The sequence below is a fragment of the Aotus nancymaae genome, unplaced genomic scaffold (assembly GCF_030222135.1).
Source record: "Aotus nancymaae isolate 86718 unplaced genomic scaffold, 86718_ANA_hifiasm-v0.15.2.pri h1tg000041l, whole genome shotgun sequence".
In the NCBI taxonomy this organism is placed as follows: domain Eukaryota; kingdom Metazoa; phylum Chordata; class Mammalia; order Primates; family Aotidae; genus Aotus; species Aotus nancymaae.
This window is the reverse complement of record NW_026988455.1, coordinates 373,914-398,844: the sequence shown is the minus strand read 5'-3', so window position 1 is coordinate 398,844 and position 24,931 is coordinate 373,914. Positions and strand designations below refer to the sequence as shown.

The 24,931-nt window shown below is 34.9% G+C and overlaps 1 protein-coding gene across 10 annotated transcripts in view; it reads left to right on the top strand.

Annotated features, from left to right (window-relative positions):
* Positions 1-24,931, top strand: part of ZNF280D (zinc finger protein 280D) — a 109,506-nt gene that overhangs the window by 61,435 nt on the left and 23,140 nt on the right. For 8 of the 10 annotated variants that reach the window (XM_064361323.1, XM_021666217.2, XM_021666216.2 and 5 more), the window contains 6 exons: positions 1,377-1,511; positions 3,314-3,621; positions 3,766-3,906; positions 14,355-14,417; positions 18,414-18,532; positions 18,683-18,719. In XM_064361323.1, coding sequence (XP_064217393.1) covers positions 1,377-1,511; positions 3,314-3,621; positions 3,766-3,906; positions 14,355-14,417; positions 18,414-18,532; positions 18,683-18,719 — 803 coding nt within the window. Of the gene's footprint in view, positions 1-1,376; positions 1,512-3,313; positions 3,622-3,765; positions 3,907-14,354; positions 14,418-18,413; positions 18,533-18,682; positions 18,720-18,843; positions 18,875-19,312; positions 19,605-24,931 lie in introns of those variants that run through there. The other 2 variants (XM_021666218.2, XM_021666220.2) reach the window with 2 other exon arrangements.

The window sequence follows — 24,931 nt, the reverse complement described above, 5'->3', positions numbered from 1 at the left end:
ATCATGTCCTTTGCAGGGACATGGATGGGACTGGAGGCCCTTATCCTTAGCAAACTAATGCAGGAACAGAAAACCAAATACCACGTGTTATAAGTGGAAGCTAAATGATGAGAACACATGGACACATAGAGGGTAACAACACATACTTGGGCCTACCAGAAGGCAGAGAGTAGGAGAAGAGAGAGGATCAAGAAAAATAACTAATGAATACCTGGGTGATGAAATAATCTGCACAAAAATCTCCAGGACACATGTTTACCTGTGTAACAAACCTGCACATCCTGCTCGTGTACCCTGAACTTGAAAGTTAAATAAATAGTTGTATTTAAATGGACATAGTAATGCATCTGGCAGAGATACAGCTTTAGAAAAGGCATTCCTTTGTAATGATATGTTGTACAATTATGTGTATGTGTGTATATGTGTGTATATATATATGTAAAACAACATATAATTACAAAGGAGTGGTTTCTCTAAAACCATTATATATAAAAAATATATTAATGAGGGTAAAAATTGCAGTTGATAATCTGTAGTAGAAAGAACGCTGGATCAGGAGTCTGGTAATGTCACTAACTAGCTATGGGGAAGTGCCTTAGATTTTTTTGGGGGGTCCTATTTCCCATCTGTAGAATAATGGGTTTGAGGAGGGACTCAGTCCAGGAGTTCTCAATCAGTTAGTTCAGTTGTTCTGTTTTATGCCTCCTTATCCACATTGTCTAATATAGTAGCTACTAGCCACATATGGCTTTTTAGATTTAAATTAATTAAAGAATATTTAAAATATAGTTTTTTAGTCACAGTACAGGTGCTCAATAACCACATGTGACTAGTGGCTACTGTGTTGGACAGTACATCTCTAGAATATTTCATTATTGTAAAAGGTATTATTGGACAGCATTGGTTATATAACCATTTCTATAAAATAACCTGCTTTGAAATGTCTGGTTAAATTTATTTGGTTTTAGAGAGTTTATTTTACCAACTTTTTAACCAACTAGTAATAGCAAAAATTAGAAATAATTTACTTTTTCTAGGATAAAAACACAGTACATCTAATTTTCACAGTATCATGTTTATTTCAAGTTTATAATTGAAAGAGCTTTCTCACCACAATTAAGTTTTGTTAGAACCTTTTGATAGAACTTTTATGCACAGTTCCTACATAGTAGCCAAACACTTTTGAAACCCAAATACTAATGTACTGACTTACTTAAAATGAGGTATTTTGATATTATTTATGATAGGAGATGCTAAACTGCTGGTTTTTACATTGTTTAGGTATCATGAAAATTAAGTCAGAGTAGTTTCAGGACACACGATTTGTAGTTGTTGAAATTATTTTTCCCCCTTTTTCTCTTTTTTTTCCTAAACAGAAAAAAGGAGTACATCGTTGTACAAAATGCAGGCTGCAGTTTTTGACATGCAAGGAGAAAATGGATCATAAGACTCAACACCATAGAACATTTGTAAAACCTAAACAACTAGAAGGATTGCCTCCTGGAACAAAAGTGAGTTAAAATATATTGCATTTTAACATTTTGCATGATAAGAAAAATTAACTCCCGTCCGGCTTTATCTATTGAATATATTTTTAAATGACTTCAGATTTTTGCTCAGACTTTAATTTTAGGTTTTAATTTTATGCATAGAAGGAAAAACTTCTAACCAGTGTTTTGAGTTTAGTGATAGGTGTTAGGTTAGAGTAGTAGTCCTTTTTAAAAAGTACAACTCACTTAACTTTTCCTGTGTCACTGGGTTGTTTCAGTATTTTATAGGCTGTTTTTGAGCTTTCAGTTGAAAGTGTATATGTTGATTTTAATTGCTAAACCATAAGATGTTTGAGATCAAGAATCGTGTTCTCAGCATCTGATATGGTGCCTTGAGTGCCATAGGTTTTCAGATGTTTGTTGCAGTTGTTATTACTAAGGTTACTCTAAGAAGCAAGTTCTACTGCTGGATAGCATTGTGTTTTAAATGAGCAAACACATGTCTGACTGCATACTGATGATTGTAATTTACTTTTCCCTTTTTGCCTTATATACATCTGTTTTCTCTGACTTCTTTGTATACAGTCAGCTCTTGAATATTTGCTCCAGTGGAGGGAAACAGAGGCATGGATAATCCAAAGTGAAATAATCCCCAAAACATTTATTTTTGGCTTTGGGTACTTACCTTTGAATGTGGGTATGTCTGTTATTTGAATTAACTAAAACAGTATACAGCCATGCTCTGAAGACATGATAGCAAGAGAAGCTATCCAGCATCCTTCCCTGCAATCCATTCATTTCATGCTGGGACTAGACATGCAGAACATTAATGTAAGCAGTGCAGTACTCTCTCATTTTTTCCCTTATTAATAATAATAATATTAATGATAATGATACTAAATGTTTTTATAGCTCCTTAGAATTAAACTTTCAGTGTACTTTTTCATACATTCTGTTGTCTAATTCATACCACAATGCACTGAGGTTAATAAGGCAGGTATTACCCCATATTACAGATGTGACGAAGCTTAGAGAGGATATGTTCCTTATTCAAGGTCACATGACTAGGCAGGTCTTTTGATTCCTGGTCCAGTGCTATTGTATGTTACCCCAGCACATGTATGTCGTAGGACTTACTTATCAACTGTTCCTCAAATACAGGAGGAGGGTATAGTCAAATGATTAACTAGAATGTTGGTAGGCACTTGTGTTTTTCATTGTCAACCAACAGATATAATTAAACATTTTCTCATTCTGAATACTAAATGATGAACTTTGTATTAATTTATTTTAAGAAAATTCTGAATATTATTTAGCTCTCCACGTAGTATAATAAATTGATGTAACTCCTCCCATAACATTTATAAGCATAAATCTTGGGCACTGAGCCCTGGAAAGAGGAGATCACATTTACTGCGGATCTGTTTTTTTAATAATTGTTAAAGGGTAATTTAGGCCTTTCTAGAGTTATTTTTCAGGCTTTGAGATTTAAATTTTGAGCTCTGTGTTTGAATTTCTTTAAGTTATATCAGGACATAAAAAATAGTTATGGAATGTGCTCTTTTTATATTCATATAATTTGTATTAACTCCTAAGATAACTGTGTTAACATATAACTGATATCAATACAAAAATGTAATATTACAACTGAATTTCATGTTTAATATCATTTAATGGTTTGAACATTTAGAGTAAATGGGAGACTTACCTGATTATATGTGCTTTCTTCAAAATTATTGATTTTTAACTTTTTTATACCATGATATTTTAATATTAATATAATGATTAATTTCTTAAAGCAAATATTCTCTTTATTTTTATAGGTTACTATTCGAGCTTCAGTTGGACCTCTGCAATCAGGAGCTTCACCTACACCTTCCATTAGTGCAAGTGCTTCTACCCTTCAGCTCTCACCTCCAAGGACTAAAAATATAACTGCTAAAAATACTGCAAAATCTAATACAAGTAAACCTAATACAATCAAATCCAATACAAGTAAACCTAATACAAGTAAGCCTAATGGAAGTAAATCTAAATACAAATCAAAAATCTCTAATATGCAAAAGAAACAAAGCACATTGGCTAGTAGCAATAAAAAAAGTAAAGTCAATACAGCATTGAGGAATTTAAGGTAATCTTTTATTCCTGATATACAATATAATTTAAACTTAAGTATAAAAACTTTATACTGTAGTTAACAGAACATTAATAAAGCTCTTCCTTAGTATTTTTGTTTTAAAATATATTTTTATCATTTTTTTTATGTCTCCCTAAGGTATCGTCTGGGCGTTCACAAGTGCATTGAGTGTTGTTCCGAAATAAAAGATTTTGCAAACCACTTTCCTACGTATGTCCACTGTAGTTTTTGCAGATACAACACTAGCTGTAGCAAAGCCTATGTAAATCATATGATGAGGTAAGATGAATTAAATGTGTAAATTGCCAATCAAAATTATAGTTCAGCAAGTTTCTGTTTTGAAAACAAAGTTATTCTATTAGAAGCCAGTTTTACTCTTCAAGAAGCTAAAAGGATCTATCAATAAGGAACTTTTAGGATATTGCCTGGTCCTGTCTCTCAGCATAGTAACTCTAGAAATTGTGGGACTAAAATTGTAAGAAAAATTAAGCTAATGAAATTAGAATAGGTTTGTTAGGGAAATAGTTTTTCTTTTTTATTTTTTTGAGATGGAGTCTCATTCTGTCTCCCAGGCTAGAGTGCGGTGGTGCCATCTTAGCTCACTGAAACCTTCACTGCCTGGGTTCAAGCAGTTTTCCTGCCTCTCTGCCTCTCTAGTAGCTGGAGTACTCTGCCTCCTGAGTAGCCACCATGCCCGGCAAATTTTTTAGATTTTTAGTAGAGACAAGTTTTCACCATATTGGCCAGGCTGGTCTCAAACTCTTGACCTCAAATGATCTTCCTGCCTCGGCCTCCCAAAGTGCTGGGATTACAGGCATGAGCCGTTGCACCGGGCTGGGAAATAGTTTTTCCGTGGAACTTTTTATTGTCCCATTGGTGTTTCAGTAATGATTATTTTCCAACAAAATGTAAAATTTTTAAATATGTTTACTAAAAAATCTCATAAGCGTCATCCTCTTTAAAGCAGTCGCTTTGAGAGACTTTAAAGTTTTTCAAAGGAGTCTGTTTCTCTTTCTGTATTTCAACTGTCTTTTTATCCATGTGTCAGGCTGTCTATACTTGCATTCATTCAGTGAAAATGAGAGACTATTTTAGTCATGATGCCACTTTTGCAGTTCTTTTTCGTTAATTCATTCAACTTAGATTATTTGAGTACTTACCATTTACACTATGTTAGGAAAAGCCTTCAAAGTCTGCATTACTTTCATTTAGGTCTCATTAGGGGAATAGTTTATTCCTTCAGAATATTGTATTTTTTTTTTAAAAAGGCCAAAGTTGTTTAGATGTAAATCTGATAGTTTGCTTATTAAAAGTGACTTTGTTCAATTTTTTTAAAAAAAAATTAGAATCAATGTATTATAAGTGAGTTTCTTGCAGATTACAACATGACTTCTCTGTTACTTTCTGGTCATTATCAACTACTGCTTTCAAGGATTCTTTTACCTTTCTTGGTGACTTCAGCACTTCTCTCAGCTTTTCCCATTCTTGATGATCAGCCTGACCTCATGGGATCTTGCTTCTTTAGTGCCAGCATTTCACATCAACTTTTAAGTTTATATATTGTCTTTTTTTTTTCTTGAAACTATAGTACCATTAAATCTCTTTCTATCAACTGTTCATTCCTTTTGGATTTCCATTACCCCATGATGTTCAGGGCTTTGACTTCTCTTTCCAGCCTAGCAGCACCTGTCTAATTTTGTAGTCAGCCTCATTCTCAGGATCATCTGTTTTGATTGCAGCTTTTTGTCCTAGAATCCTTTACATTTTTAGTCATGCTCACTTGGCATAAAGCCCAGGGTAAGATTTAAACCTCTTCATTTTTTGAACTTTCTCTGTGCTCACTTCTAGACTATCAGACGGTGCTTGATTCAATCAACTCTGACTTCAAAAACTTTAACAATGCTTAGGTCCTATTTTTTTTCTTTTTAAAGACCTCTTTATTTTTACCTACAGCATTTGTTTACTCCTTCTTCAGTACCCTAAAGATTATATTTTAGTTTCTCAGTTGTTAACCTGGCCTATTAGTCAATTGCAGGTCATCCTTTTTGTTTTTCCTAAAGTAACTCTTTTCAACCCCACATATTTTTCCTGTTACCTTCTTCAGATATTAATCTCAAAAATCTAACATGTCCCACTTCTCCATTAACTCTCCTTTCTCCCCAAATTCACCATGACCATATTCAGTTGACTTGGATCTTCATCTCTTTTTCTCTATATGGTTCCTTCTTACAAACATTTTCAGGTATTTAAAAAAATTTTTTTGAAAAGGACAGTTTTTCGCAACTGCCTATTTTCCTTATTTCTTGTCTTCCTTTTTACCATTAACATTTGTAAAAAGTGTTTGCTACCAGCTTTCTTGTGATTCATTTCTTTACCCTTTGACTATTGCCCCCACCTACCAACTAAACATTCCTCTTGTAAAGACTGTTATGAACTTATCACCATATTTACTCACTGTTTTTCATTCTTACTCCTCTGTGACTTTAGTCTTTGATATTGTTGTCACTCACTTTTTAAAACTTAATTTGTTTCATTTTCCTGATAGCCATGTGAAATTAATTAATTTAAAAATTTTTATAGAGAATAATTCATATTTGTAGGGTACATATGATGTTTTGTTATAGCCATGTAATATGTAATAAGCCTAGGTAATTGGGATATCCATCACTTCCAATATATATCCTTCCTTCCTTCCTTCCTTTTTCTCTTTCTTTCTTTTTCTTTCTTTTCTTTCTTTCTTCTTTTTCTTTCTTTCTCTCTCTATCTTTCCTTCTTTCTTTCCTTTTCTTTTCTCTTTTGCTTTCTTTTCTTTTCAATGGGGTCTCATTGTCACTCCAGAGAGCTAGGTGGTGCAATCAAAGCTTACTGCAACCTCAAACTCCTGGGCTCAAGTGATCCTCCTGCCTTAGCCTCCTGAGTAGCTATATAGGTGTGTGCCACTATGCCCAGCTACATTTATCATTTCTTTGTGTTGGGAACATTCAAAATATACTCTTCTAATTATTTTGCAATATACAAGAAATTCTTGTTAATTGTCATCACACATAGCTCTTAGTGTCATATGGAACTAAAAGCTTCCATTGCCACTCTTTTTAGGGTTTGATAGGTCTTTTTGTCTTTTTCTCAACTTCAGCAGTACCCTTGCTTCCCTCATTGCGTTAGGTGCATCCCACTGAATGGTGAACTCTTCTTTGTAGTGTTGATTCTTGAGGTCTATGTATATAGAAGCCTCATTTTCTCCAAAGCACTAGAACCTTTAATTCCTTTAATATAAGCCTGAGGTCTATATATACAGAAGTCTCATTTTCTCCAAAGCACTAGAACCTTTAATTCCTATGCCATACTAACACTGTAGCCTCTCAATTGGTCTTTTTCCTTCTGGTCTCATACTTGCCCCAATCCACCCCTGTAAGTTGGTTAATCTTCCACAGAGTATAGATTCTTCCATATTCATATTCTTTCTTTTTTTATTTTTTGAGAAGGGGTCTCACTCCAACGCAGGCTGGAGTGCAGTGGCTCCATCACAGTTCACTGCAGCCTCAACCTTCTGGGCTCAGGTGATCCTCCCACTTCAGCATCTTGAGTAGCTGGTACTTACAGGCATGCACTACCATACTCAGATTATTTTTTGTATTTTTTGTAGAGATGGGGTTTTTCTGTGTTGCCTTGGGCTTCTGGGCTCAAGCGATCTGCTCACTCTAGCTTCCTAAAGTGCGATGTTGGTAGCTGAACCCTCCACTGTGCCCAGCCCCATGTTTGTTTTCTGCAGTGACCTTTCTGTATTCCTTGTGAGTTCCCAGAATGCCTTGTTCTTTCCTCTCAGTTTACCTTCTTTTTTCAAATGTCTGATCACCACAACCATTACTTTCTTTGAATTGTGTACTATTCATCTATTTTGCATTTTTTTTTGAGACAGAGTCTTGCCCTGTCACCCAGGCTGAAGTGCAGTGGCAAGATCCTCCGAGGTTCAAACAATTCTCCTCCCCCAGACTGCTGAGTGGCTGGGATTACAGGTGCCCGCCAACACACCCAGCTAATTTTTATATTTTTGGTAGAGATAGGGTTTCACCATGTTGTCCAGGTTGGTCTTGAACTCTTGACCTCAGATGATCCACCTGCCTAGGCCTCCAAAAGTGCTGGGATTATATGTGTCAGTCACCATGCCCAGCCCTATTTTGCCTTTTATTATATTTATTTGTGTCTGCATTATCTCCTTGAGAAGAAGGGGTCTTTGTATTCATCATATTACCTAGCGCATTACAAACTGCAGGTGATAGTTATTATTTGTTGTAATTATAAAAGGTCCTAAATAAAATCTCAAAAGAAGGTATTCAAAAATCTTGAAGCAGTTGGAGTATTGTTGGAGTAAGATCCTTTCAAAGAAAAACATCATTAAATGTGTAATTTTTAAGTAATTTTTTTAAGCAGCATTATTTAGGTTCAGTTGTTTAAATTATTGCACCTTATTTACTTATAGCTTTTAGATAATAATAGAAATTATCTGAAAAAATGCATAGAAATTGCTCTATAATATTGCTATTATTTCTCAAAATGATGTATAAGGAGCATTTTTCTTTACGTAAAAGAGGATAAAGTTAACATAAGTAACCAGTGTCTCTTTTTTTGTAGCAGAGTTTTATTTCAGCCAGGTTCATTTATTTCATTATGTACCTACTAGGAAGGTATTTAATACAATTTGCTAAGAAGTATGGCAAGCTGGTGGTGAACAATCAAACAAGTCTGGATTTGAATCCAAGCTTCACTGTATATGTGTGGAACTTTGAACAGGTTACTTAATCTGACTCTCAAGATTGCTTTTCTTGAAAATAAAGTTATTGTGATTATTAGAAAAAGTGTATTAAAGTGCTTAATGACAATTTGCACTTAAGAGATATTTAAATAATGATAGCTATAATTTCTAAGTTGTCATTATTAGGATTGGGGGTCATCCTTGATTGTAATTTTCACAATTTAGGGGAGATAAATTTACCTAGCTTAATGTGATAAACAAATGAATATGAGAGTACAGAGGAGGTAAATATGAAATCTTTGAACAAGAAATAAAGGAAGATTTTCTGTAAATTTCACTTAGGTTTCGAGGGATGATTTAAAAAATTGCCAAGGAAAAGGAAAGCTAGTATAAAAGTTTGTTTCTTAGAGAGAGATCCAAGATGGCTGACCACTAGCAGCTCAGGGTAGTAGCTCCTAGTGAAAGTGCAGAGAATGAGAGGACGCCACACTTTCAAACGAATTTTTGTTGCTCACGGACCAGGAGATTCCCAGCGGAGGAGCCCCACGGGTCGCTAGTGTGACTCTTGTGGCCGGCGCAGCGGTTTTGCTGGCGCCTCAGCGCGGCAGTTCTTGGTGCAGAGTGAGCAGGACTGGGTCCCCTTTTGGCCGATTCCCGGGCAGAAAAGCACCATCAATCTTAACACCGCTGTTTTGGCCAGCGCAGTGGATTGCTCATATTTCGACGCTGGGAATCAACAAGTTCGACGTCCACTCAGAAACCTAATTTGAAAGTTGGAAATCACAAAGACGACAGGTGGATAAATTTACAATGATGGGAAGAAACCAGCGTAAAAAGGCTGAGAATACCCAAAATCAGAATGCCTCTCCCTCTACAGGGGATCACGGTTCCTCATCAGCAACGGAACAAGCCCTGATGGAGAACGAGTGCGATCCATTAACAGAAGTAGACTTCAGAAGGTGGATGATAAGAAACTTCTGTGAATTAAAAGAACTTGTTCTAACCCAATGCAAAGAAACTAAGAACTTTGAAAAAAGGTTTGACGAAATGCTAACGAGAATAGACAATTTGGAGAGGAATATAGGTGAATTAATGGAGCTGAAAAACACAACACGAGAACTTCGCGAAGAATGCACAAGTTTTAACAGTCAAATTGATCAAGCAGAAAAAAGGATATCAGAGTTCGAAGACCAACTTAACGAAATAAAACGAGAAGTCAAGATTAGAGAAAAAAGGATAAAAAAGAATTAGCAAAGTCTCCAAGAAATACGGGACTATGTGAAAAGACCTAATCTACGTTTGATAGGTGTACCTGAATGTGACGAAGAGAATGAATCCAAGTTGGAAAATACTCTTCAGGAGATTATTCAGGAAAACTTTCCCAACCTAGTAAGACAGGACAATATTCAACTCCAGGTAATACAGAGAACACCACAAAGATATTCCTCAAGAAGACCAACCCCAAGGCACATAATCGTCAGATTCACTAGGGTTGAAATGAAGGAGAAAATACTAAGAGCAGCTAGAGAGAAAGGTCAGGTTACCCACAAAGGGGAGCCTATCAGACTTACAGCAGATCTCTCAGCAGAAACCCTACAAGCCAGAAAAGAGTGGGGCCAATATTCAACATCCTTAAAGAAAAGAACTTTCAACCCAGAATTTCATATCGAGCCAAACTGAGCTTCAAAAGCGAAGGAAAAATAAAATCTGTTGCAAACAAGCAAGCACTTAGAGATTTTACCATCACCAGGCCTGCTTTGCAGAAGCTTCTGAAAGAAGCACTACACATATAAATGAACAACCAGTATCCGCCTTTCCAAAAATATATCCAGCTAGCATCAAATGGCAGTATTAAACTCATATATATTATTAACTGGATAAAAAGCCAAAACCCATCGGTACACTGTATCCAGACCCATCTCACATGCAACGATACACAAAGACTCAAAGGGACAGAGGAAGATTTACCAACCAAACAGAGAGCAAACATAAATAAATAAATAAAAAGCAGGAGTTGCAATTCTCACCTCTGATAAAATAGACCTTAAAGCAACAAAGATCAAAAGAGGCAAAGAAGGACATTACATAATGGTAAAAGGATCAATGCAACAGGAAGAGCTAACGATCCTATATATACACGCACCCAATACAGGAGCACCCAGATACATAAGACAAGTTCTTAATGACTTATAAAGAGACTTAGCCTCCCACACAATAATAGTGGGAGACTGTAACATCACATTGTCAATATTAGACTGATCAACGAGATAGAAAATTAACAAGGATATCCAGGACTTGAATTCAGACCCGGAGCAAGTAAACTTAATAAACATTTATAGAACTCTCCGCTTCAAATACACAAAACATACATTCTTATCAGTACCATATCACACCTATTCCAAAAGTGACTACATAATTGCAAGTAAATCACTCCTCAATAATTGCATAGCATTTCATAGGTTTAAATGAAATATTGGTTGGTGGCTTGTTTGTTGTTTTCTTCCCTTCTTCCTTCCTGTCTCCATTGTTAAGCACAATTATTGGCATACAAGAGATTTTCAATTCCCATTTTTAGACTGCATTCTAGCCTGGGCAATAAAGCAATATTCCCGTTCTCTCTCCCTCTTTCTCTTCCTTTTTCTTCCTCTTCTTCATTCTTTTTTTTTTCTCTCTCTCTTTCTTTCTTCCTTTTTCTTTAAAAAAAAAATGAAATGGCTGGACTTACCAGGTTTTTGTTTAAAAAAAAATTTAACATTCTGTCCAGAAAAAATTTTGCTGAGATTTTCATTAAAACTTTATTAAACCTATAAATAATAAGGAAAGAATTGACGTCTTTGCTTGTTGTCTTCCAAAAAAAAAAAAAAAAAAGTTTGTTTCTTATATGTTAGGTAAGACAGAGTACTGAATTTTTAAAAGATCTGCTTGACTTCATTATAAATTTTACATAAATTTATTGACACTAAGTGATAATCATAGGATTCTTTGGACTATTATGATAACATCATAACTTGTCTTCTGCCCACAGTTTTCCCCCTTTTATCTGGTTCATCCTCTCTTTTGCTGTAGGCAAATCTGGGCAGGTCATTCTTTGGCCTAAAATCCTTTGACTTCCTAACATTGATAGGATGAAGTTCAGAATTTCTGGAAAATATAACACCTTTCTATATCAAATTCCTAACTACTTTGGGCATTCATTCTGTGCCGCTCCCTCTCTCCTGCAAACGCTTCCCCCAAGCAACCAAAAAACTAGGGCAGGCAACTTGCCTTTGTTATTGTATCATCAGCCTCTATTCTAGCGTCTTAAAATTGCGAAGAAAATTGTTCCTTTTGTGTTTCTTACAAAGTAAAGTTGTTACTTATATGGAATCAAGATTATGAAGAAAATAATGGTTGAAGGAGGTTTTTGTCCTTAGTTTTCTTGAGGTATAATTAATACGCAATAAAATTCACCTATTAGAGAATAGCTTAATGAGTTTTGATAATTATATACTGTCAGCTAACCAAGTAGGGGATTTTTAAAAATTAGATTTTAACATTATATTTTTACTATATCATAATATAAAACTTTTCTTAGATTTATTTCTATATTGCCATTACCTTTATGGAGAGCTAATAGGAAGAAGGATAGTATTTTTTTTCCTTTTTATTTGTGAGCTGTGAATTCACTTTTCCCTTCCTATGATACACAAATCTTAAGTATGGAATTAAGTACAGATAAATCAAAGAGGTGGTAGAAATCTCTTTTTATAGATGAGAAACTCTAAAACAGAATTCAGGCAACTAAAAATTTAAAATTACCAACATTATGATACGGTATAAATTGTAGACAGATGTAGAGGCTATCAAAAAGACCCTGTAATGTAATATTTTCTCTTCTCTTATATTTAATAGCTAAATAAACCAAAAATAGTCTGCTTGTTTGAAGAGAAAGGTTAACAAGCTTTTAAGTCTTATTTAAAAATAACTTATTTTGGTGCACATTTTGTAGGAATCTTGGATTCCTATCTCTGAGGAAATATAGTTATGTATACAAGTTTTTGCATATAATTTCAGGGCTTCCCAACTTCCCAATATAGTCTTCTAACAAAACTTTATTTTTATGATACCATCTTAAATCTGTAAACTCTAATAGTAACTACTCCCAGGTTGGAGAAATGACTATTAGAAATCTGAGGATATTTTCTGGGGATTATAGCTAGCCAGAATATACGTGTATATATATTTTCCTATACATTAATGTTGTGCTGGGGACAGTTACCTTGTATCTGAGAGTAACTGTTGACCCAGATACTGGTGTGTTGGCTGCTGCTTCTCAAACTTTAGCTTGTATGTGGATCACTGAAAATGCTTGTAAAAGCAAATTCCTGAGCTCCGCTGCTCTCTGTATGTTTGAGGGGTTGTCATGGGGCAGGGGTCGTTGGTCGGGGAAGACTGCATTTTGAAATACAGTCGTCCCCCTTATCCACTGGGGTATATGTTCCAAGACCCCTGGTGGATGCCTGAAACTGTGGATAGTATTAAGCTCTATGTATACTACACTGTGTTTTTTCTTATGCATACACATCTACATACAATAAAGATTTATTTATAAACTAGACACAGTAAGATAATTAACAATAATGACAGAACAATTATAATAATATACTGTAATAAAAGTTACATGAATGTAGTCTGTCTCTCTTAAAATATCTTATTGTAGTGTACGTGGGTAACTGAAGCCGAAGAAGGTGAAACATGGATAACGGTGAGGAGGGACCTACTGTAAGCTGTCAGGTGGTGTTTATGTTAGTGGTCGAATCCTGGCTTTCTAGTACAGGAAAGCTTTTCTTACTGGAATTAAAAGGGTATATAGAAGCTATTATCCTGGGCTGCAAAGTTTGGTTAGTGGTTTTCTTTTCTGTGCTTAGAGGAAGCACTGTTTTGACTCATGATTTCTGCTTTAATTTTTTTTTTTTTTTTAAACAAAAAACCCTCTACTAGAAAGCCAGGTTCGACTGTGTGCCTCTGTAGTTTCAGCTACCCAGGAGGCTGAGGCAAAAGGATCTCTTGAGCCCAGGAGTTTGATTCCAGCCTGGGCAACATACTGAGATCCATCTCTTGAAAGAAGAAGAAAAAAAGTCTACTAGTGATTACAAGGAACACTCTAAATGTTTGAATTTACAGATGATAAACAGTGGCATTTAGCTCAAGTACTGTTTACTTCCCAGATCATTTAGATCCTTCCCCCCATCCCCTACACAAACATGTTAAGATTGGAGAGTAATAAAAAAGAATTATTGTTGATAACTGTTCGTATTATAGCACAAATGTGTTATTAACAGAAATTTAGAATTGTTTAACTCTTCATAAATTAAAATACTGAATTTGATGCTCTTTGCATTTTCTTTCTTTTTTTTTTTGTTTTTGAGACCATGTCTCGCTCTGTCACCCAGGCTGGAGTGCAGTGGCGTGATCTTGACTCACTGCAACCTGTGCCTCCTGCGTTCAAGCGATTCTCCTTCCTCAGCCTCCTGAGTAGCTGGGACTATAAGGGCACACCACCACTCCCAGCTAATTTTTATATTTTTAGTAGAGACAGGGTTTCACCATATTGGTCAGGCTAGTCTTTAACTCCTGACCTTGTGATCCGAGGTGAGCTGACCCTCCTCAGCCTCCCGAAGTGCTGGGATTATAGGCGTGAGCCACCATGCCTGGCCACTCTTTACATTTTCTTAATTCTCAGTATTTCCTTTTTTAACATAATACTAAGGTACAGTGCTAATTATTTAAAAATATGCCTGGGAAAATAGTGTCATTAAAATATAATAGGTAAAATGGAATGTAAGATAAAATGTTGAATTAAGTGGAAATGACAGGCATTTTATTATTTATATTATAATCTTTTCTTAAAAACTAGAAATTTAAGTATGAACTTGAAATATAAATTAATACGACTTATTGTATAATAAAATCATTACAATCTCTTTTGTTTCTCCAGCTTTCATAGTAACCGTCCAAGCAAAAGGTTTTGTATTTTTAAGAAGCATTCAGAAAATCTCAGGTAACTAGTTGATCTTTTTTTTACTCTTTCTATTGAAAAATTGTAATGACTTAAATTTGTTTTACACAACAGCTTTATTGACTTAGAATTAACATACTATACAATTTATGTGTTTATAGATTTTAGTATGTTCACAGAGTTCTGTAGCAATCACCAGTTATTTTTACTACATTTTTATCACTCCAGAAAGAAACCCTGTGCCCATTAGTGGTCATTCCCATTTTTTTCTGGCTTTCCCCATCCCTAAACAACTAGTCTATTTTCTGTCTGTGTAATATTTGCCCATTCTGGGCATTTCATATAAAAAATGTTACATGATGTAGTCCTCTGTGACAGGCTTCTTTCATTTAGCATAATGTTTTCAAGATTCATCTGCATTGTAGTATGTATCAATATTTCATTGTTAAAAATTGCAGCATAGTATTCCATTGTAAAGATATATCATAGTTTATTTATTTAGATTGTTTTCATTTTGAGACCCTTATGAATAAAACTACTGTAAACATTTGTATGCATGTTTTTGTATAGTCATGTCTTTTTATTTCTCTTTAGTATACACTTAGGATTAGAATTTCTGGGTTGTATGATAACTCCATGTTGAGCCTTTGAGGAACCACCAGACTGTTTTCCAAAGTAGCTCCATTATTTTACATTCCCACCAGCAGTGTTTGAGGGTTCCAATTCCTCCACATCTTTGCCAACACTTTTTATTATCTCTTTTTGATTATAGTCATCCTAATGGGTATAAAGTGGCATCTCATTGTGGTTTGCTATAACTTTTTTTAAACCTGATGTTAGGGTACCTAATTTGAAAATATAAATGATTGCTACTGGACATTAGAGAGTTGTGTTCCTTGTGTTCTTAGACCAGAGGTGTGATGAGGCATTGTTCTCTTGCTGAATTTATTTCAGTGGAAAGGTGATGTCCAGAGGAAACCTTGATGCATTTACATTGTAAAATGAGGACAAAAATAAGGCACTCCAACAATATTTGAATATTAAAAAGATAGCTAAGCTATCTAGTATAGAAATCAACACTTTTTTTAGTTTTGAACTAAATTTCCTTTCACCACTGGAATTCTTGAAATCAGTATGTGATTTTTATAATTCTTGTATTTTCTTTTGAAAATAAAGAGAATTATACAATTTCATTACTGTACAGAAAGGACTATTGATAAAATTTTCTAGAGGCATTGATAGTTAGCTTTGGTTGTACCACATATTAACTTAGAATCCACTGAGCATTATTATTTCATATTCTTCTGATTCCTTGAACTTTCTTTGTTTATTTTATGTTGCCATTGCTCCTTGACATGTCAGTGTCTTTGCTCCACCAAGCTGATCTGTAGAGATAAGTTTTGCCAATATTTACTTTGATTCTATGGATTCGTGGAAAATGTAGAAGAGGGGATGATATGTCTCAGGACCTTTGCATTTATTATTTCCTATGCCTAGTTTGCTTTTCCCCAGATACCGTATGGCTAGCTCTTTTGTCTCTTTCAGGCCTCTACTTTGATTGAGTGAGTCTTTTATTGACTACAAAATTCAAAAAACTGTATCCTTTATCCCAGCATTCCCTGTCTCCTTTTTATGTTTTACTTTTCTCTAGATCATCTGACATACTTTTATTTTAGTTGCTTATTGTTTATGTTCTCTCACTACATTCTGTGTGGTTTGGTTTTTTGGTCTATGCCTGGCACATAGTAGGCATTCAGTAAATATTTGTTGAATAAATTAATGTGTATATTGAAAATGATGTGGAAAATAGGCCCTGTCTGTGATGTTAGACTAGTAGCTCACAGGGAGAGAAAATTTCATTCTGTTTAAAAAATATGTTAGTACTACTTTTAAAATATTTACTGAATCTGGGGAAATAGTTAAGCTACATCAGATATTACTGTTACTAAAAACAGTTACAAGAGCGAATATGGCTTTATTGCATTTTAAGAACGAGATTTTAATTCAATTTTTACTTGTTGTCAAGTTCAGCTATGTGTTTAGTTTCTTAAGTGAACTATGTGATTTTAAAGATCTCGGATTTTTTTCACTCAACTTGGGTAGTCTCAAATTGAAAATTGTTTAATTTCTGTGAATGGAGTTTAGCATCTTTATAACTCTATATGACAATAGTTTATGTAATTACTCTTATCAAAATGGACTATTCATTGTAACTATTTATTATGTATCTATCTTGCACATAAAGTAGCAGGTCCTGTAAAGATGACAGTGATGAAGCATTGTTGGAATCAACCTTCAGGGGAATGTACAGCATTTTATTGTGTGGGAGTTAAGGTGTGAACATAAATAACTATGAATTTTAATAAGTGCAATGAGAGTTACTTGAGAGAGGAAAAAGATTACCGTTCTTATAGTGGTCTGGATAGGTGTTAGGCCTACTTGACTTTAAAGAATGGGTATTGTTTCTACTGGTAGAAGAGGCACAGGGGCATTCTAGTTCAATAGACTAAATATTTTTCAAGACTTCTGTTTACAATTCAGATTACTTAAGGCAACAACATCACTTATACATTTAACGTAATTGATTTTCTTTTAAATAGCACTTCAGATGCTTGGTGTAACAAACTCCCAAGTGGTTAACTCATAACTATAAGAAATTAAGCATATAGTGGCTAAGTTCTCTGAACTATTTTAGTATTTTACAGGCTTAATATTTCAAAACACCTTTCAGCTAAAAATTACAAGTCTAAATGCATTTTAAATTAGAATCTTAATGTACTTTACATCAAGTATGTTCAAATACTTCAAATAGCAAATGCTAAACAGTTAAATCCAGTGAGTACAAAAACTATTCCTGTATTCAAAAATAAAGTATTGATAACTAGGCAGTTGTTTCCTAACTTCTTTAAAAATTTGTACTAATTACACATTTCATTTAAGAACTACAGCATTCAGGCAAGGCGCAGTGGCCTGTAATCCTAGCAGTTTGGGAGGCCAAGGTGGGTGGATCACAAGATCAGGAGTTCAAGACCAGCCTTACCAACATCGTGAAACTCCGTCTCTACTAAAAGTACAAAAATTAGTCGGGTGTGGTGGCGCGCACCTGTAATCCCAGCTACTCAGGAGGCTGAGGCAGGAGAATTGCTTGAACCCAGGAGACAGAGGTTGCAGTGAGCTGAGATCACACCATTGCACTCCAGCCTGGGTGACAGAGTGAGACTCTTTCTCAAAAAAAAAAAAAAAAAGAAAAAAAAAGAACTAGAGCACTCAGTGAAGTTTTGTTGTTGAGTACTTTAAGCCCCAGCAGATAGACTAGTTCACAGTGCTGGAAATCATGAGGAACTCAAGTTTGCAGACTTCAGTATTTTATTAACCACTTTAGCTGGTTCAGTGTTAAATGAGAATAATACCAACCTTGATGGGTGTAGTGAGAATCAGATGAAATAATACATGGGAAAACACTTAACATGTAATGTACAACTGATGGTGGCTATAACGTGATCTATTTTTAAAGCCTTCACATTTTTATTCTGAATTTAGCTCCAACTAAATAAACACCAGATTGTAAGTAAGCTCCATTATTGCATAGGCAGTACTATTTTTTTGTTCATTGTTATATTCACCATACCTAGTAGTACAGTATATATGAAAACAGCTTCAGTAAATATCAAGCGAATGAATATACTATCTACACTTTGCAGATGAGTGGAAGGGCAAATAGAATGTGACTTGCCTAAGTTACACAAGTTGATTATGGAGACAAGACTGACTCTAGGTCTTCTGACTCCTAACTTTTAACAATTGGTATGCAGGTAAAAGTATGAAACAAATACTTTCTGTAAATAAATAGTAGCATAATTTGGGCATGGCTGTGTCATTTTCCAGAGAGTAGTTTCAGTTTATATCAAATTTATGTAACAAAAATGGGAAGTTGTAGTTATGTATGACACAAAAAGCAAATTATGGAAAAATAATCATCAAACTTTATGGATATTCATAAAAGATAAAAATCTTTTTTTAATGTTATTTTTTTTCTAGGGGCATTACTGTAGTGTGCCTTAATTGTGATTTCCTAAGTGATGTTTCTGGCTTAGATAATATGGCTACACACTTGAGTCAACATGAAACTCATACTTGCCAAGTTGTAATGCAGAAAGGTACGTTTATGTAACTGTGCAACTTTAGATTTTTGATATTTATTCCAGTATTTTTGGTTATCCACAATATGGTCTCTTTACTAAATCATTATTCTCACTCATCATATTTCATATGCTGTTGTAAATGTAAAACTTTTCTTCTAATTTCAGTTTCTGTTTGTATCCCAACTTCTGAGCACCTTTCTGAGTAAGTTTAATTTTTATTCAGTGCATTTTACTTTGATGGATGTTAGCACTATTGCATTTTTAAATGTATCATTAATATGAATGAAAAGTATTAAAGTATTTTGTTTTTTTTGTTTTTTTTAAAGCTGCTTGTTGAAATAGGTTCCTGCTCTATGGAGCTCGTGACCTGGTGCAAGACAAGTTGGAATTTCCTAAGTTCAAAGTTCTGAGATGTTTTCTTACACAAAGGCAGTTAAGCAGCCAAGTTCATGACACTAGCTTTCTTTATTCAGCTCTTTTCAGCTTTCAAATGGGACTAGATTCCTATTCCACCTTATCTTTGTGTCAGGTTGACATATCTTAACATATTTTTTTTCTCCAGTTTGCACTGTCTAAAAATAACGTTTGTTGCTATGTCTTTTCTTTGCTTAAAATAATTTTTGTTTTTCTCTGCTGTACTTGCCTCAGAATGTTAGATTCCAAATGATATGGCTGTTTGTCTTTTTGTCTGTTTGTCTGCTTTCTTAAGTTCTTATACGTCTTAAGTTTTAGGCCAGATAATTGTCTTTTTCCTCATTCGTTGTCTGTCATTGTGCTATTTTTCTTATTTTTCAGATGCAGAAGCAGCCCAGAGATTTCAAAATATGTCCAGGGTATACCTGGACAGTGTCCCCCTTCGATGGACACAACTGATGCCTGTTCTCTCTTTCCAAGGAGTGTGAATAATTTGACTGTGGGACCTGCTCTTAGGTTGTGGCCTCAGGAAATCAGATCTTGGGGAGACTCCCTTTCTACATGGCTGGCCTCCCGTAAGGCTGATGCTGTTTGGCCAGAGATGGCTTTAAGGCCCACCAAATTGAGCATACTTCCCACTGGGGGCTTTGGCTCATGATCTTAAGCTTATGAGGCAATTATGACCAAGAAAAGCCCGTCAAATCACTACTTCAACATCCAAGTTGAAGTTTAGTCATTTTGGCTGCTGCCCTTAAATCTTTGTCTAGTATGAATGCAGTCCAAGAAATATTAAAACTCTAGTTGTTAGGAAACCATGGCTATTTTCATATCCTTGGAACAACAGGTCTCCACAATTATGTTCCAAAATTGCAGTTATTTTTGCTGGCATATAAAATCTATTAACCAGTAGTAATTCTGTAATTTTTTTAAAGATAACAATTCTTGCATTTTGATTTTTTAAAAATTAATTTAATTTTAATAGCTTGGTTTTATGTTCTCAAAATTTGTTAACGTCTATTTTATGATGTCTATTTTTATATTATTTTATTTAAAATTTGTTAGTGTTTATTTTAAGAATTCTAAGAGATTTCATAGAATTCTCTACAGATTTTGTATAGCTGCCTATTTGTAGATTTTAAGTTTGGCTGTTACTCAGCCCATTAGACATTATTATTAGACACTCTGTCCCATTGGGATTATTATTAATATTACCTCAGTTGTGAGTTCTTAGGTGTAAAGAATTGGCAGTACTACTTACAGACCTTTAGAGCCAGTTTTAAGGTTACATATTTGTCATGTATGATGTAAAATCTACTAAGCCATTAATGTAGCTCCTTGGGTAAAGGTAACATATTAAAAAAATATGGATGGTAATCAGTAATGCATGTATTTCTTTCCTTTATATATTTTAAGTTTGGCATGTGTTTATTTTAGTTACATTGAATATAGATCTAAACACGTTTGATACTATAATTTTCTTTTAATAAATTATATTGTTTAAGTGCCTCAGGAATTATTTGCTAATGAATAAAAGGTATAGATTTTATCCTATAAAGAGGAACATTGCTCTAATTGTTATATGGAAGCCTTGTTACTTGACTGCAGACAGAGTGCTGTATCTACTTAGTACACCTTGCATTTTTTTCTTGCAGTACAATGAAAAGGTTACTATTTATACTCTACTAATTTCTTAAATTTAAAAGACTAGCAAAATGCCTTTTGTGATATTAATAGCATAAGGATAGGAAGGCTCTGAAATTATGACTCAATGGTAGATTTTTACTGTAAAATCAGAACTTCTCTATTTGCATTTTAGAACATTTTTAAAGCCAGTTTAGGTGACCACGTATTATATGATGTGTTTCTTGCAATTATCAAAATAATTATTAGTTCTAAATTTCCAAACGAATTTATATCTCAAATGAAAGGTTTTCCAAAATCTCCACAAGTGGTTTGTTTCTTAGTAGTGGACTTAGTGATATACCAGTTTTTTTTTTTTCTTATTTGTCTCTAGGAATTTTTGCTGTCTACCCTCTTTCTACCCAGTTTTTAAAAGTTCATCCAGAAACAATAACTTTTTCTATTTTAAACATTAGTTCTCTATTCATTTACAGATATTCACCTTACCTTGGTCATAGGTCGAAAGTAGGATAAACCACATTCTTAATATAGTAATGTAGGAGTTCAGTCAACCCTCCTTATCCTTGGGTTTCATGTCTGCAGATTCAGCCAACCATGGATTGAAAATATTTCGGGGGGGGGGGGAAACAATGAGAAATAACAATACAGCGGTAAAAAATACAAATGAAAACAATACAATATAACAACCATTTACATAGCATTTACATTGTATAAGTGACCTGAGCATCTGAGGACTTTGTTATTCCTGGTGGGGGCTTGTGGGATGAGGGCAGGTCCTGTAACCAATCCCCTGCCGATACCAGGGAACAACTGTACTTCTTTGTGGTCTTACATAGAATTTTATTTTTTATAGTATGTATCAAATTCATTTTCTTAAAATATGAACTCTTAAAGTTCTGTCACCAGTAAATTCATTTTTTTAAAAAAATTGGTTCAGATAAAACACTTGGCAGTCAGTACAAAGTTTGCTTATTGTAGACAATTAGTTGAATTTCATTTTGGTGCTAATGAGTTTTAGCTTGAGTCTAATCCTACCTTACCATCATGTTATTCTAGTTTATTCCTCTGGTCAGATAGCCATTTCATGCATATGTGTTTTTTGGCTACTGTTGAATAAAAGGTGTGATTGGTTCAGTTTGAGTCCATCACCATTCTTAGGAAAATAATTATTAAACTACAGAGGCTCAGATTCTTGCCCTATTTTTGTCACATTTTGGCAAAACACTTTTTTATTCAGGGAATATTTATTGAGCATCTACTTTGTGCCTGGCAGTGTCCTAGGTGTTAGAAATATAGACTGAAATCTCTGGTCTTATGGAATTTACATTATAGTTGTGAAAGGCAATAAAAACTAAATAAAACATATAATATGTTAGATGATCAATACTAGGGAGAAATATGAATCAGAGAAGGGGGATAAAGGAGTATGAGGTAGGAGTTGGAAGGCTACCATTTTTAATTTAGTGAGGCCTCACTGAGAGATGACATTTGCTGGCAAAGGAAGTGAGCCATTTGGATATATATCTAAAGAGCATTCCAGGGAGAAGGAATAGCTAGTGCAAAAGCCCTGAAGTGGGATCATTTCTGATTTAAGAAACTGCAAGGAGACTGGTTTGGGTGCAGTGGAGTAAGCAAGGGAGGGAATAGGAGGTGGGACCTGTGAGGTATAGGACTTTATAGTCCTGTGGAATTTGGCTTTCACTCTGAGATGAGCAGTCACTAGAAGACTTTAAATAGAGGAGAGCTCAATAAAAGCCAGAATAAACAAAATATAGAGGATTGCCTGTATCATTCTAGCTGCTGTCTTGAGAATAACTTTAGAAAACTGTGTGCAGAATTAGGGAGACCAATTAGGGAGCTATTGTGGTAATTCAGGTAGGACATGGTGGAGGTTTAGACTAGGATGCAGTGTAGGTGATAAGTGGTTTAATTTTAGATATATATTGAATTTGTGGAAGGTTTGGATGTGAAATGTGAGAAAGAATGTTGAGGATAACTCCATAGTTAATAGTCTGAGCAACTGGAAAGATGGTGGTGAGAAGACTGTGGGAGGAGTAGAATTGGTAGGGAAGATGAGGACTCTGATTTGGGACATGTTTTAGTTTGAGATACCGATTAGATATCTAAGTGGAGATGTTGTAGTCATTTGCCTTTATGAGTTTCAGGGAATGTTCTAAGCTATAAGTATTATTTAATATTTTAAAACATCATGAGGATGAATACAAGTAAAACTGGGAAATCTGAATAAAATTGGTGTATGAGCAGTCAGTATCCTGGTTGTGATAATATACTGTAGTTTTGTAAGATGTTATTATTGGGAGAAACTGGGTAAACATGAGATCTCTGTATATTATTTCTTACGGCTGCATGTGAATCTACAAATGACCCACTCCCAAAAATAATTCAATTAAAAAAGAGTCATGGGACTATATCACAAAGAGGTGGTGCATGTCTGTAGTGTGAGCTGCTTGGGAAGCTGAGGTAGGAGGATCACTTGAGCCTGGGAGGTGGAGGCTGCAGTGAGCCGTGATCATGCCACTGCACTCCAGCTTGGGTGACAGAGTGAGACCTTGTGATGACCAAGGGAGTAGCAGTGTTTTGGAGCCCCTGTTACCGTCTTTGTAAAATGTGGGTGCTGACTTGTTTGTTTGTTTTTCTTTTCTTTGTTTTTTGAGACAGAGTCTTGCTCTGTTGCTGGGCGCCAGGCTGGAGTGCAGTGGCGCGATCTCGGCTCACTGCAACCTCCACCTCCCGGGTTCAAGCATTTCTCCTGCCTCAGCCTTGCCAGTAGCTGGGACCACAGGTGCACACCACCACGCCCAGCTAATTTTTGTGTTTTTTAGTAGAGACGGGATTTTACCATGTTCTCGATCTCTTGACCTAGTGATCCGCCGCCTCGGCCTCCCAAAGTGCTGGGATTACAGGCATGAGCCACCATGCCTAGCCGGGTGCTGACTTGTTCTAGAGTTCTGTGGTTCTGTTATTCAGTATTGGTTCTACTTAAATGTCATGATTTATTCATATGAGAAGGTGAATTTAGAATGCCACATATCCCTTTCCCAACTAGCAGAACAGGAATTCTTGACCTTGAAAAAATTAAATGTCCACATTTCTCCTAGTCATGTTTAATTCTCTACATGTAGTCTTGTATAAGCAATTCTCTTGCATTTCTATAAAAGATGATAACTAGGCCAGTGCTTCCCAAATTCTGTACTATAGAACTAATGTACATAATTTATAAATGGTCTGGGGGAAAAGTTTCCATGGCCAAATAAGTTCAGGAAATGAAAATTTTAAATAGATTCTGTTATACAGGAATTTTTTTAATGCTATATGTGAACTGTGAATGTCTAAAAGCATATTTACTTGACCTGGGAAATTTTTTCCTTCAATACTTATTAACTTCTTGACATTAATCTCCATAGAACTGTGTGTAGACTGCTGATACAGATTTATCATTCTTCAGATTTTCTTAGTTGGGAAAGAAAAAGTAGTTTTGTAGAGTTTTGTCTAAAGAAGGACTCCTAGACGTTTTATTCATTTCATGAGTCATCTGTAAGGTGTAGTTTATAACTAGATGCTGCAAAATACATTTTCATATTTTTAGAAATTATATCAAGAAAAATGGCATCCTCATTATTGTGTTTGTAGAATCTAAAATATACTTAACTGAGACAGACCAGTTATTAGCCTAGTCTGCCCCGATGTAGAAGCAAGGGATAGTTTTGTTAGAAAATATGGTTGCCTACCATGATTTCTCACTAAGAAGCATAAGAATCTCTTATACTTGTTTCTAGCTTCTATCTGTAACTATGCTTAGCTTATCAACCTACTCACCTTCTTTTCTTGAGACCATTGCTATTTCCAGTATTTTATTATCTATTTTATCTACTAAGAAGTTTATTTTGTCCAGTTTTATTCCTTGATACTAAGATTAGGAGATTTGATACCCAGCTCTACATTAACTCTCTCAGACTCTTAAAGGGAAAGTATGGTGTAGTGGTGAGAGAGCACAGGCCCCACAGTTGGTTGCCTAGTTTGGAGTTCCTGCTCTGCTGCTTACTAGGTGTGTGTGCTTTGGATCGGTTATCTGACCTCCGTGCCCAGTTTCTCATCTGTGAAACACAGATAACAAAAGTATACTACCTACTCATAAGGTGTTGATGGAATTAAAGGAGTTCGTATATGCATGTAGTACTTAGAAAGTCTTTGGCACATAGGAAGCACTATACCAGCATAAGGTTACTGTTTTCTATTTTTTATGATTTTATTTCTGCCTACATTTTATTTAGATGGAATTACTCTAATCTTCAGCCTGTTTTTCATTGTCACCTTCCATACCATTTTCACAAATCATTT